This window comes from Falco biarmicus, chromosome 3 (assembly GCF_023638135.1).
Source record: "Falco biarmicus isolate bFalBia1 chromosome 3, bFalBia1.pri, whole genome shotgun sequence".
NCBI lineage: Eukaryota > Metazoa > Chordata > Aves > Falconiformes > Falconidae > Falco > Falco biarmicus.
This window is the reverse complement of record NC_079290.1, coordinates 106,909,473-106,922,426: the sequence shown is the minus strand read 5'-3', so window position 1 is coordinate 106,922,426 and position 12,954 is coordinate 106,909,473. Positions and strand designations below refer to the sequence as shown.

The following is a 12,954-nucleotide window of genomic DNA, read 5'->3' as shown; positions in this document are numbered from 1 at the left end:
GATTTTCTTTCATCCTGTCAACTGAGCTAATGGAAAAAACTTTCTGATGAGTATTATGAATACAAAACACTCAAGAGATTTCATCTAACACTGGAACAAATGCTGGTAACATTCAATTGCTGGTAGCAAAAGAAGTAAACAATGAAAAGGCTTTTCTCATTAATTATTACTCAGAATTCTGCAGTGTTTTACTTACAAGTGCTGAAGCAAGCAGTTCACTGCAAGCAGGGGATGCAGAGACAATGTTAAGGAGCAAAGCAATGCCTTGCTTTAGTTTTGCTATTTATACTTCTTAGTTTTATTCTCTAGTGTTTTAGCAAAACTCTGAATCTAAGAGGCATTCATGGAAATGACAAACGTGAGGCAGTGCTGCTACCAATCATGTTAATTGCTTCACAGAATTTTTAAATAGGACTTTGCATTTGGTGTGTTAGTGGGAAAACTTAGTTTTGAGAGTAAGCATGCTCTGCAGAAAACATATTTAGGTAAAGCAACTCAAAGTAATACGCTTCATTGTCAGGTTCCTGGCAAGCCATTGCATGAAAGTCACTGAACTAAATCTCACCTAGAGATCAACATTGCCTGATGTAATACAAGAAAATAGTCTCCCTTTCTGCAGCAGCACACTGGGTTGTTGTTTGTTTTGTTTGTTGTGGTTTTTTTTAAAGGTTTCATATTGTCATAAGCAATCTGCTCTTTAGATCTTCTAAGCAGCTGTTGCTTTATAACTCCTGGCAATAATGAATCCTGACTCAGGCTTCTATAAAATAAGGAACTGTCAAGCTTTAGATACAGATGCAGAGAGACATACCTTCCCCTCTAAAATACTGCAACATTATTTTTACCTTTGTCAAAACAATGCAGAGTTCAGTAAAACGCGTAGAATTAATTAAAAACATAGAATCTTACATCACATAATTTAAAAAAGAAATAAAATCCAACATAATCCTCTCTGTGCATGAGCTTGCAACAAAGCAGAGATAGCAGAGTCACTCACAGAGGTGAGCGCAATCCCTGTATTTTTGGTTTTGTTCAGCTCTGCAAAAAGACTTGTATGTTTGCAGAGGGAAGAGGAGAATTATTCACAGGTTCCTTACCTCTGCTGCTGGCATACAGGATCACCAGGGCGACCACTGCACAAGTCATGAGGAGCAGCAAGACAGCCAGACTGATTGCCACAAAGCTCCAGGATTTCTTCCCAGATTTTGTTGATTTTTCCACAATATCCATTTGACTTTCTGATTTCCCCATTATGGTAACTCTAGATTGAGGAGAGGAGAGTAAGAAAGAATTAACAGCACAGATAAATCCATACAAATGCATAACAAATCAGAGAGGAAAAAGGAGGCAGAATAAAAGCAAAGACTGATAAAGAAAACTTCCAAATTATTACATGTATTTGTCCATTTGATTGTCCACAGATTTGCCACCCTCATGCTCCATCTCCTGTGCCTACCAGGCTGCCTGTGCCCAGGGTGCGCTGCTGGGGGGCTGTTCTGGACTACACTACCCTGGGCTCTCAGTGGTGCAGCGTCATAACTTGAGGAGCCTGCTTTGGGAAGTATGGAAAAGTCTCATGACCAGGTTGGGCAACTCCTTTCTCCCAAACAGGGAAGGAGGGGAGAAACTGCCTGCTTCCACTCCCCACTTTGAAAAGTATCTTGCTGTTTCAAAGAAATTTCCACTTTTTTTCCTCTGTGGATACAAGTAGGTCTGTAGAGCTCTGTTAGCAGCAGCAGAATCCAAAAAGAGATCCTTCCAGGTGCGAGTGCCTTCGGGCTGTGTCCACTCTGTCCTTCGCGCAGATGAAGGGTTTGGCAAGTCGAAGGCGCCTAGACCGTGTGTCAGCTCCCAGGTCCGCAGGAGTGTGTGACCTCCAGCTTCTCAGTCTTCTCGGAGCCATGCTCAAACTTGGGAGCTCAGCCGTCTGCAGTTCCCAGCTCCAGGCAAATGCTCCTGAGCAGCAGGGGGAGGAGGGGTTGCATCGCAGCAGCAGGCAGGGCTGGGCACTCTCAGCCTGCTAGCAGCACAAGCTGCAGCTCCTCACAAGTTTCCTCCAGCTTTCCCGAAATCTCCCACCGGGTTATTTGGCCGCTGTGCTCACAGGAGGAGTGTGAAGTCAGGGAGGTGCAAACCTGCTGAATCCCACTGGCTCTGAGAGTGCTGGCAGCTTTTGGGTGCAATGGAACAGCTTCTTGCTTGAAAACACCCGATTTATAGATCATTGCAGGCAATGCACAGAATCCTTTTACACTACTGCTTGGAAATCTGTCCAGTAACAACTGGGAAACACAGTAAAAGGGCAGGATAGGCATGTGATTTCCCTTGGGTTTTATTTTATTCTTTTGCAGAACTGACTTTGGAATGAAAGAGAAGCAGGTTGGGTTTTCTTTCTTCCCTGCAGGCTGGTTTATTGAACTAGCGTAACTCACTGCCAAAGTTCACACTCTATAAATTTTAAGGTCGGTACCTCTCTGGACCTGAGTGCTTCAGCAGCACTCCCAAGTTTTTGTGCATGTTCAGGATGAAGTGCTGAGGGCAGAGCAGGGATTTCTTTGTGGCAGTCCTGTTTACCGGGAACGCGCGCGCGGAGTGTTCCAAGAATGTGAACGCAGACCTGTTTCCGTGAATGGGGTAGGAAACAATGAATGCCAGTTTCTTCTGCCAGGAGTCTAAGTCTCCTCTTCTAGTCAGTATTCTGCCTCAAAACCCCTGTGAGAATTTGCCTTTTTTTTTTTTTTTTTTTTCTTCAGTCATGTTATCTTAGGCTTCTGTCAAGTGTGAAGGCTGCTATTCTCATCCCACCATCTGAAGAGAAGTATAAGAACACAAAGATCTGAAAGAAATGCATACACTTTGCAGATCCTGGCTGTCCATATGTGAAAACTAGCTACAGAAGGGAAGGTTGCTTTTAAGGACAAAGCTGTACATTTAATGACGAGCTAAGCGATCTCTTATTTCTGTTTGTATGAAGCTCTACAGCTAACAAAAGACTAGTTTCCTTTGTATGTATTAATTTCCTTATTGCTGAACAGTTTTATTGTTACCTTACGATGTAGGTGGCTCTGAGGAAGGTCTACCTAGTTCAGGTGCACAATACTGCAACAGACAAGCAACTACACAGGATTTAATGTAGTTATTCCTGTAATGTGGCTATAAGATCCTGAAGGGCATTATTTTCCCATTTCACAGGTGGAGAATCAAGATGCCAAGAATCTAGTATTTATTCCTACTGCTTTCTGTGTGTGCCAGTTGTAGCCATTGTGACTAAGGTGGTCTTTGAGGCTAGGAATGCTATGAGTGATTCACGCTGCTGGCTACTCAGGGTGCAGACCCTAGCCCCCCATGTAATCAAGGGATAAGAGGACTTGCAAAATCCTAAATAACATCTGTAATAAATATTTTGAAAATGGCCCAAAGTGACTTGAGGTTATACATGAGCACCAAGAACGTACATCTCTCTTACGTCCCCAGAAAATTCATAGATTCCCTCAAAAAGAATTGACCTAATCATAAAGAAAATACTTTTTTCCTCCTTTTTTTGTTTTGTTTTAATTTTGGGAGGAAGTGGGAACTATATCAAGAATCTCTTCCTGTATCTCTAATGGCTTTGCTTCCGTGTAGAGCTGAGGAAAAGGTGTACTGTTTCCACTAGGAAGTGCAAGGAACTTTTGGGTGTAGCAATGGCATTGGCTTGCTTTTCTAAAGGTTATGTTAGACCAATCTGAATGTGAGCCTGGAAAATCAGTAGTGACAAATATTTTGTATTTCTTTTGCCTTTGCAGTTCAACTTTGAAATAAACTGCTTAGTATTTGTAATGAAAATACTTCCATTGTCAGGTCTCAGGCAGGTTTTAGTGACAAAGGGTGTAGGTACTACTGAGCCTGTTTTGGATTAGAGAATGTCAGAAAAGGCAGAAGACGGATTAGTAAGTTTATCATGTTCCTTCAGGTCCTATTTTAAATTATTTTTTTACCTGTTCTTCTACACTAAGTCAGCATCTGGGTGAACAATAGCAGTGCATAACCCAAAGCAGTCACCTAGAAGCCTGCAGCTGCAGAGAAGCAAAGGAAATCCCTGATTATTAATGCCATTTTCTGTTGGGAAAAGTTAGTTTTATCCTCTTAAGATTCAAATTTGGATTGATTGGCAAACACAGCATATAATTTAAGTGTCTTGGGTAGATATACATTTTCTTTTCCAGGCAAGTAGAACCAAGTCAATTGAAAGCCACCAGGATGTGCTTGACGGCAAGGCATAGCCAGTACAGGCTCCAAATACAATCCCAGAACACAGTCCCAACAGTCCGTAGGCTTAGCAGCAACTGTTGCAACATCCTATAAGTGTGTGCTTTCAAGTGATTAAATTATACAGAGTATACAGACAGCAGATAATCATATCCCATGTGCTGGACCTAAAGAAGCTGGAATTGGTCATTGTTCTTAAGATACTGGTGAAATAAACTGAGTATTTTTGCTGACAAAATACACTGGGGAAAACGGATGTAGACGTTCCTGAAAAGAATCCTTTTGTACCTTTTAACTCTGAAGGAAATATATTTTTTTTTTCTACTTGATGCATCTATCAGCAAATTCCCCTCTTAAGGAGGGGCAAGCAGAGCTTATATTAAAGGCAGCCAAGGGAGCTGTAATAATGTATGCGAGGGCAGAATTATGCCCTCAGTACCTCAGTATAGGCACGCTGAAGGTGGGAAGACTTAAATATTTTGCAAAGGACTTTTATGGGTGTGAGAGGATCTGGTGACATGATACATTTCTGGTTTGTGATGAAGCTTGTGAGGGGTGACATGAGCTATAAAATACACATTGTTAGACACAGAGATAGCAACACTAGACAGCATGATTTTGATTTAAGTATGTTCTATCTTGTTTTCACTAGATATTTCTCTTTATGATGGGAAATCTGGTAAGATGTATTTAAATTGCTGTGCTGCCAGAGAGTTTAAAAAAAAAACAAAACAAACTGCCCCTCTTCTGTATGAGGGGAAGCACCAGCAACTGTAAAGGACATATTTGCAGAATCATCAATTTTGATTGTCTTGAGCAACTTTGTGTGGTCACTGAAATAGAGTAATCTGTCATTTTGACAGTTCTCCACTAGTGTGGTGAGGTCCCTGTGCTGTTTGTTGCTCTGAAGGGGAAGGACCTATTTTGGTTTCTGACACAGCCAGTATCACCCTGTAGCCTTTATGGCAAAGGAGATCTGATGATGCAAAGTTGAAGTTGTTTTGGGTTTGGTTTTTTTTTTTTTTTTTTCTTTTCCTAAATCTCACATTCAACTGAATTGTTTATAAAATTTGTTTTCTGCAGTGCATTTCAACCAGAAATTGCTAGAGGACGTTCAGTTCCTTTATACCCTAATGCAGAAGCTGAGGCACAGGAAAGTGTTGTGGCTTGTCGAAGTTACTGCCTGCAGAAATTTTCACGTATGGGCCTTTCATCCGCTGGTCTAGTTCATAATCCATTAGACCCTGATTTTATAAATTAGCTTTAAAAGTGTAATCTCTTTTTTCGATAACGTGAAGGTGAACACTGATCTGGGGGTTTCTTCTCCCAGAAACAAACACTAGGGGCTGCCAGAAAACATGCTCTTTCCCCAGAGCAATGTAGATGCCCAACATATGAAGCAACGAGGCATCTGCTGCATGTACTGGGCTACTTTGGAAGGATTTTTTCCTTTTTGCTTGCTTTGTAACTAAAGGAAGTTCTGTTACTGGAATCTGGACTTGTAAAGAGCTTGCGAAGGCAGGGTTAAAGTTGAAAAAAAGCCTCAAATCATACATTTTTACACCTGGATCATGGAGAGGTGGGGCTTGAGTAGCCAATCTGGCTGACTGCCTCCTTTTAGGCTGTTCTTACTGTGAGCGTTAAGACCCCATGCATGACTGAAGAGGTGCCTCCTCAGGCATGAGGCACCCCAAACCGCACAGAAGTACTGCAGTTCCAGCACAGAGGGGGAGCTGGTCTGGAGTTTGCATACGCTTTTCTCCTTGGGAAAATTTCTCAAGTCTGGGAGGAATTTATGGTCAGAGAGCTCCTGCCCTGAACAGCGAATAGTTGAGCTGGTGCCTCGCTTGCCTGGGAGACCGTACTTGAATCAGGGCTGTGAATATTTTTGCTTTCATATTTCCCTTGGAGAATCTGGAATAACCATGGGTATACCTGGGGCACTGCGCTGGGAGAAGATAGTATTCAAGGATACTACTATCTTTCTCAGAAGTTTAGTTGCTATGTCTTAGTTGCCTACAATGTCAGATTAACCTTCAACTCTCCATTTAGATGGAATTGATTCTAAAGATAAAAACTGTGAAGGGTTGTACTTTTCCTTTCTCTGCATATGTTTGCTTTACCATCGTTGTACCTCAAAACCCCTGTGCCTGCTAGGATTATATGAGAATATATTACCCAATTTAGTTCCCTGCCATCCTGAGGTTTTGCAGTCTTTCCTCGGTGCTATGACCTTCTCCAACAATTTATTCAGGTTGCACTAAGTTTATTGTGTTTAGTATTGATGTAATTGAATGTGCTGGGTCATCTGAATAGATGTTCTAAAGGTTGCTGCTCTCTGTATACACCAGGAAAATCAGGGGCTGCATGAACAATAGGGTAGTTATTTCCCAGCCAGTGCCCTGGGTTCTCCTGCAGGTATTAAACATCTGCATCAAATGTATAAACAACTCTGTGTTCTAAAGCAATCAAAAGCAAACAGGACATGATGCTGACATAATCTTTGGTATGGTGTGTCTTAAGTATTGTTACCATGGAAACAAGGTATCCATCTCTACCTGTACACTTTTAATGTCCTTATAAACTGATCCATACTAAGATGTGAGAGAAAATCACATATCTATGGATGCCAGGGTTTTGCACTTTGCCATGAATACTCTGCCTGTGCAAAAAGTCACATATAAATCTTGATTTTAGGCAGTCATCCAAAGCCTTTTGAGTGATGTGGGCATGCAACATCTGTCATGACATCACTTCCATACAAGGTGATTAACACCGAGGCTTTTGAAGGGCTCTGATGGGCTGGCCTTGGCAACTACTTGCAAGGCGACGGTCCACGAGAATCAGTGCAACTCCTAGTGGAGTGTGATGTGGTATGTTGCCTAACTTTTCTATGAATTTATTCCTCTGGAATGGCCAATACCTTCTGTTCTGGCTATTGCTGGCACATCAAAGTATGAAGAGCTATCTCTGTTCTGATGCAGCAGCACTATTGTCAAACCAACACAGTGCAGATTCAGCTTCCAAGCAAGGACTGGAAAGGACCTTGCCTGCACTTCACTGTGCAGTAATGTCTCTGAAAAATCAGCACAAATCTTGCAGAAAGGGTGTTGCTTTAGTATATGTTGATCATACGCTTTGACTCTGGCTTTAGACATTAGAACTGATTAGCTGGAAAATTTCCCTGTTTCATGTCCCAATCCTATAATGTTTGCACACATACAAACACCATACATAGACAGGGATTTTTGACTCTCTCATGCAAAAAGAAGGGCACTGCAAAATCTAGCAAGCAAAAACTCTCTAATGTGTATTGGATGGACAGTCTTCTTCCAATAGTAATTCAACAAGAATTGCTCTGTGGAATTTTCCTTGCCTCTGATACAAACAGCAAAAGCAGCTTGTTTTGAAAAGTCATCCATAGGTGACAAACCAAAGATGAGTAGTTTACCAATTAATTGCATACGTTTTTGTCCCACATGTCTTCTTTTTTCCTTTCTGATTTCTTTCTGAGCCCTCTCCTCTTTCAATAGGGTAAAATACAGCAACACGAGATAATTGTGTTCTCTTTAACTTGTAAGAGTTTTAGGACTGGGGGACACCTTAATTCTAGCTGGGGCACAGTAAGTAATGTAAATGAATGTGTTAATAGGCAAAGCCCATGCTTATGCTATCTTGCATTGTAGCTCTGCATTTCGTTTTGATTCTATTGCTTTGGATTCTGCTACTGATGGATAACAAAGATTTCACACTCGGAACAGATGGGTCATTTAAGAGTGGATTTTTTCAAACGTGAAATCTTCATATTTTTTTTCCTTTCAGTCAGATTTATTCACCATGTACAATTTGGCAACTGTATCTATCCCTATATCCTGGTATAAGTGCAACACCAGATCTGAAATCACTTGCATGTGAAATATTTCTCATTTCTTCTTTAACGCGGATTACAAATTTGTGTGTGTGTGTGTGTGAGGCATGGGTATGGAGAGCTGCTTGCAAACTCTTTGAAGAAACTGCTTAAAAACTCTTTTGTGGCTTACCTCTTTGTCTCTAGTACAATAAAGAACCACGAGACTGGAAAGATAGCTAACCTCTGTTGTGACCCCGGTTTCAATGTTCAGGTTACAGAGGTACAAAGATGTACTTTCTTCTGTGTATATGAATTAATCCAAATAGGAAAACTCACCTAAACCAAGAGTTATAATGCATGTCTAAAACTGTCCTGTTTACTATCAACATCACTAGTTGTAGTAACCACAACAGTATGCACTATTCCAGTACTGTCGAATGTTAGTAAATATCTTCATTAATCTCAGTCTCTTCAGTCTAAGCAGTTGCTTTCTGAAGAGTTAAAGCAGTATTGAAGAAAATGTGATAGAAATGAGTCTAGTTTACACGTTTACCTTAGATACAGAAGAAAATCTGAAGCTATAGGGTGACTTTAAAAAAAAACGACCAATCAAATAGCCTAATAGCCTAGCCCACAGTAAATCAGCACAATGAATGACTCCAGGACAATGGCTGGATGCTACCCTTTGATTCATTGTAGCCTACTACAGAGGGTAACTCATTGTGCTCAAAAATAATGGGTTTGTCTTTGAGAGCCAGTGTACCCTGTCATCTGCCAACAAGCATTAAAAGAAAAAACTAATCAACTCCCTCCCAGTACTCAAATATCTTCTTATAGCTGGTTGGTTACCAGATGTGTGTAGCATAAATAAGTCCTAGTAGATGCACACCCAAAACAGATTAGAATTGGGAAAACGCTGAAGTTTAGATGATATTTCAAAACTCTTCTCTAACCCTCCCTTTAGAGATAGTGATCTTTTGAACATCATCATCAGAAAAAGATGTCAGATATTAGTGGTATTATGTATAAAAGGTGTGCAATGATTTCTGCAACGAATTTCTAAATGCATCATGCACTTTAGACAGAGAAGTAGTAAAAATGTGAAGTTGTCTTACCTCTGTCTTGTGGAGAATGTTTTTCAGCTGCAGAGGTCAGGTGGCTTGTGTAGTTTCTGAGATGTAATTGGAATGTTTGTGTTCCCTGGCAGTCAGAAACAAATGCCTATTTGTATTTTCAGCACTGATCTCTTTAACAGGCTCTCCCCGATAATGGTCTTGCAAAATACTGTGCCTAAATCTCCCTTTCTCTTTCCCTTGTACGTTCACTTTCGCACACAGGTGGCTTAGAACGCCCAATGAATTAAATGCTCTGCTCAGAGACTTCTCAGGGAGAATTAACCCTTTCCACCATATTTGAAATCAGTTGATTTTATATCTAGACTGGAAAACAGATTGTGCAGTAGGCACAAACAATGCTGTCCTTAAGTGGACAAGGTGATTTCCTAGCTTGTTAGCATTTAGAAAAGTCTCTCCTGCTACAGTAATTAATTCTTAGTAAAGTTCTCATTTTACATGATAAGCTTTACTACTTTCCCAAGAGATTTTTCAGGTATCTACGGTAGGAAACCTTCTTCTGGAAGCCAGTGTCTTATTTTCCATGTACTTAATTTCAGTACAGTGATGAATATTGCAATTACATTTTTAATGACACAACATTTTAAAATTATATGTGTATGACTCAAAAGGTATATTCTTGCATTATATTGCTGTATGGGAAGATGGATTACAAATAAAATGAATTTAATATATTTTACTTGAAATTATTTTCAGCTACAGAGCACATAAAATTCAGCTGTAATATTCATTAAATGCACTGTTTATATCTTACAAATGACAGAAGATAGTTCTACTTTCCAAAAAACGATATTCAGACCAGTAGTCATATGCATTTAAACACCATGCATATATGATTTAATTGAACATAAGAGGCCCAAACCATAAGATCCTCTTCAATAAATTGTTATTGGTTTCAGCAAGTCTGTCCATGGTCTGAAGTCCCGAATTACTAAAATGTTTATAAAATCTGCTTAACTTTTGGCAAACTTCCCCTTTTCATCCCCACCTTACCTCTTTGTCACCTGCCCCTGACAGTTAGGACACTGTTGTGGAAGCTAGGTTTGCATCATTCAGCCCAAAGATGTATTGAACTTGCATCCTGAACGAGCAGAGTTGGTGGTTGTGTGGAAAGTGCTTGTGGCGGTACAAGGAGCTGCAGGATAAAAGAAGGTAGAGAGGTCTGGTGAGTTCTTTCAGGTAGTAACGGCTGGAGGTGGCTTACATTAGGAATGAAGCCTGGCTCTGGAGGTGCAGAGGTATGTGACTGATCACTAGAAAAGGATTTGGATTCTAAGATGCATCTCTGGCTGGAGTTTCCCATTAGGTACCAGTTGGCTGGCATATGGTTTGCTCCCAGTAGCAGCCAACTCTGCGTGCAGTACAGGGTGCCTAAGTGGCATGTGGATTCTAATGTACAACAAAGAATCTGGGGCTAAAACTTAGGCAGTGTCATCCCTATAGGAAGGTATTTAAATGCTTTTATTGTTTCTTAACCCTTGCAATTGTCAACAAAGTAAATACAAAATCTGTACCGGCAGGCTGCATGCTGTGGGATGCCCAGGATGCTTTCTTGTTCCCACTGAGGGCTGAGGCTCTGCCTTTACTTGTGCAGAGACAGTTGTACAAATAAACAAGTGGCTATCAGACACAGAACAGAGGGGTGACCTTTACCAGCATCGCTGACTGGGGAAAGGGTTTGATGACAATCTGTAGCTCTTTATCAATAATGTAAAATGTAAAAATAATGTGATCTTCAAAGCACTTTGCAGCTAGAACTGAGATACTGACAAGCATCTGAAATAGAGCATTATCCCCATTTTACAGATGAAAAAAAGTCACACAGAGAATCAAAGTCAAGATTAGATTAACAGATATTAGTGCCAGAGGATCTATTATGTATTGTCTTGCATCTGGCAGAACAGAGCAGAAAATTTCATACAGATTACTCCAGTAAATTTATAACCTCTGTTTGGACTTAGGAAAAGGCCTTCAGAGCTGACATAAGGACACTACACCATTTTAAGTTGCTTGCAGGGCACTGTTGGAAGTTCGCATCATATTCCAGTATGAGTTTATTTAACTTCTAGCTGCCTCATCTAGTTTTGTTTGAGTAATTTAAGAGGCCTCCACATTGCCTAAATCTCCTTTGCATTTCTGCTACCTAGAGATAAGTATCAAGTTGCTACTAAACTGACAACACTGCATTTCTTTATTCCTTTAGTCTACAGATGTTATTAACTCTTTCTTTTACATAACAGGACTTAGGCTTTGCAAAATTAAAAAGAACAATAGATCATTTTTAGAAAGTATAGTATTTACTGTTAATTTCTTCTCTCCCACTTTGTCTGTTTCATTTCTCTGCTGCATGCAAAAAAATAATTTGGCCCTATTGCAATATCTATAGTATGAGAATCTTTGGAAATATGTGTGGTCCAGTGTTTGTAGAACTAGAGCCTTCGTTAATTATGTCTTACATGCATTACTATTTTTGTGTAATATAACAAAAATAATAGCAATACAATCAACTTGAGAAACCTTAACTCTACAGTTGGTATCAGGTGACTGATCACAGACTACTGAAAGGCAGTTTTGTGGTAAAATTACAACTTAGTTCAGCTTAGCTTAAAGTAAACCTCCTAATCTTGCCTCTAGGACTCTTATCACTTCACATATTTGTTGAATATTAGATGCCTATGAATTGAGTAAATTGATGTCCCTATGAGTTTGGAAATTCTAGAATATAAATAATTTCAGAAACGGCACTAACTATTAGGAAATGTTATGGAATGGAGAGGACAGTTACAGGGGAAGCTCTTGGGAGGAAACTCGGTCAGATTTATGCAGACAGACTAGAAAAGGTCTGGAGGAGGGCCATGATTATTGAAGGGCTGGAGAACCTGCCCTATGAGGAAAGACTGAAGGAGTTAGGTCCCTTCTCCCTGTAGAAGGGAAAGCTCAGGGGGCACCTCATCACAGTACTCCAGTACTTAAAGGGCAGCTGCAAAAAGGACGGAGGCTCTCTCCTTACTAGGAGCTGTGTGGAGAAGACAAGGTGCAACAGTAGCAAGTTGCACTGGGAAAGGTTTAATCTTCATGTAAGAAAGAATTTTTTTTGGTTTGTTTTTACAGTGGGAACAACCAGTCAGTGGAACAGCCTCCCCAGGGACACAACAGAGTCCCCAGCACTAGAGGTTTTCAAGGTGTGACTGGACAGGGTGCTAGCTGATCTGGTCTGCCTCCCTTCCCCGTGAGAGGCTGGCTCAGATGATCTTTTGAGGTCTCTTCCAACCTGGGCTGTTTTATGATTCTGTGAAAAATGTTTTGTGGCTAGGAATTGGCTTAAGTGTGTGCTTAAAAGGTGTGTCGAATCAGGTCTGGGATACCAAATCCACCACCAGTTACGATCAATTAGAAGTTTCCCTGTTGAGAAGTGATTTGGGTCTTTCAAAATGACACAGTCTATTCTAAACTGTCAGTTCTGTGGCATTTCCCTCTACATCTCTACTTGATGTGTGATTATATTGCAGTTCATCAGTCAGGTTTATTAGGAGACTTAATTGGATTGCATTAGCTGGCATTTAAGCCATCCAAAACAGTTGAGAATGCAATCAATTAAAACATCCAAACACATTAATGATGTAGACACAGGGCAATTTATGTAGATGGCTAATTACCTGTTTTCTCCAGTAAGTAGATTTTATTGCCCAAGAATGGACAAATGATGCATGAGAAGAAAGGAAT

General features: G+C 40.4%; 1 protein-coding gene across 3 annotated transcripts in view; it reads right to left on the bottom strand.

Moving 5' to 3' along the window:
• MMEL1 (membrane metalloendopeptidase like 1) overlaps positions 1-9,356 on the bottom strand; it is a 40,185-nt gene extending 30,829 nt beyond the window's left edge. The window contains exons 1-2 of one of the 3 annotated variants that reach the window (XM_056332032.1): positions 9,214-9,356; positions 1,098-1,261 (exon numbers count right to left, since the gene is read on the bottom strand). In XM_056332032.1, the coding sequence (XP_056188007.1) occupies positions 1,098-1,251 (154 nt within the window). In that variant the 5' untranslated portion in view covers positions 1,252-1,261; positions 9,214-9,356. Of the gene's footprint in view, positions 1-1,097; positions 1,262-1,393; positions 2,017-9,213 lie in introns of those variants that run through there. The other 2 variants (XM_056332030.1, XM_056332031.1) reach the window with 2 other exon arrangements.
• Between the last annotated feature and the right edge of the window lie 3,598 nt (positions 9,357-12,954).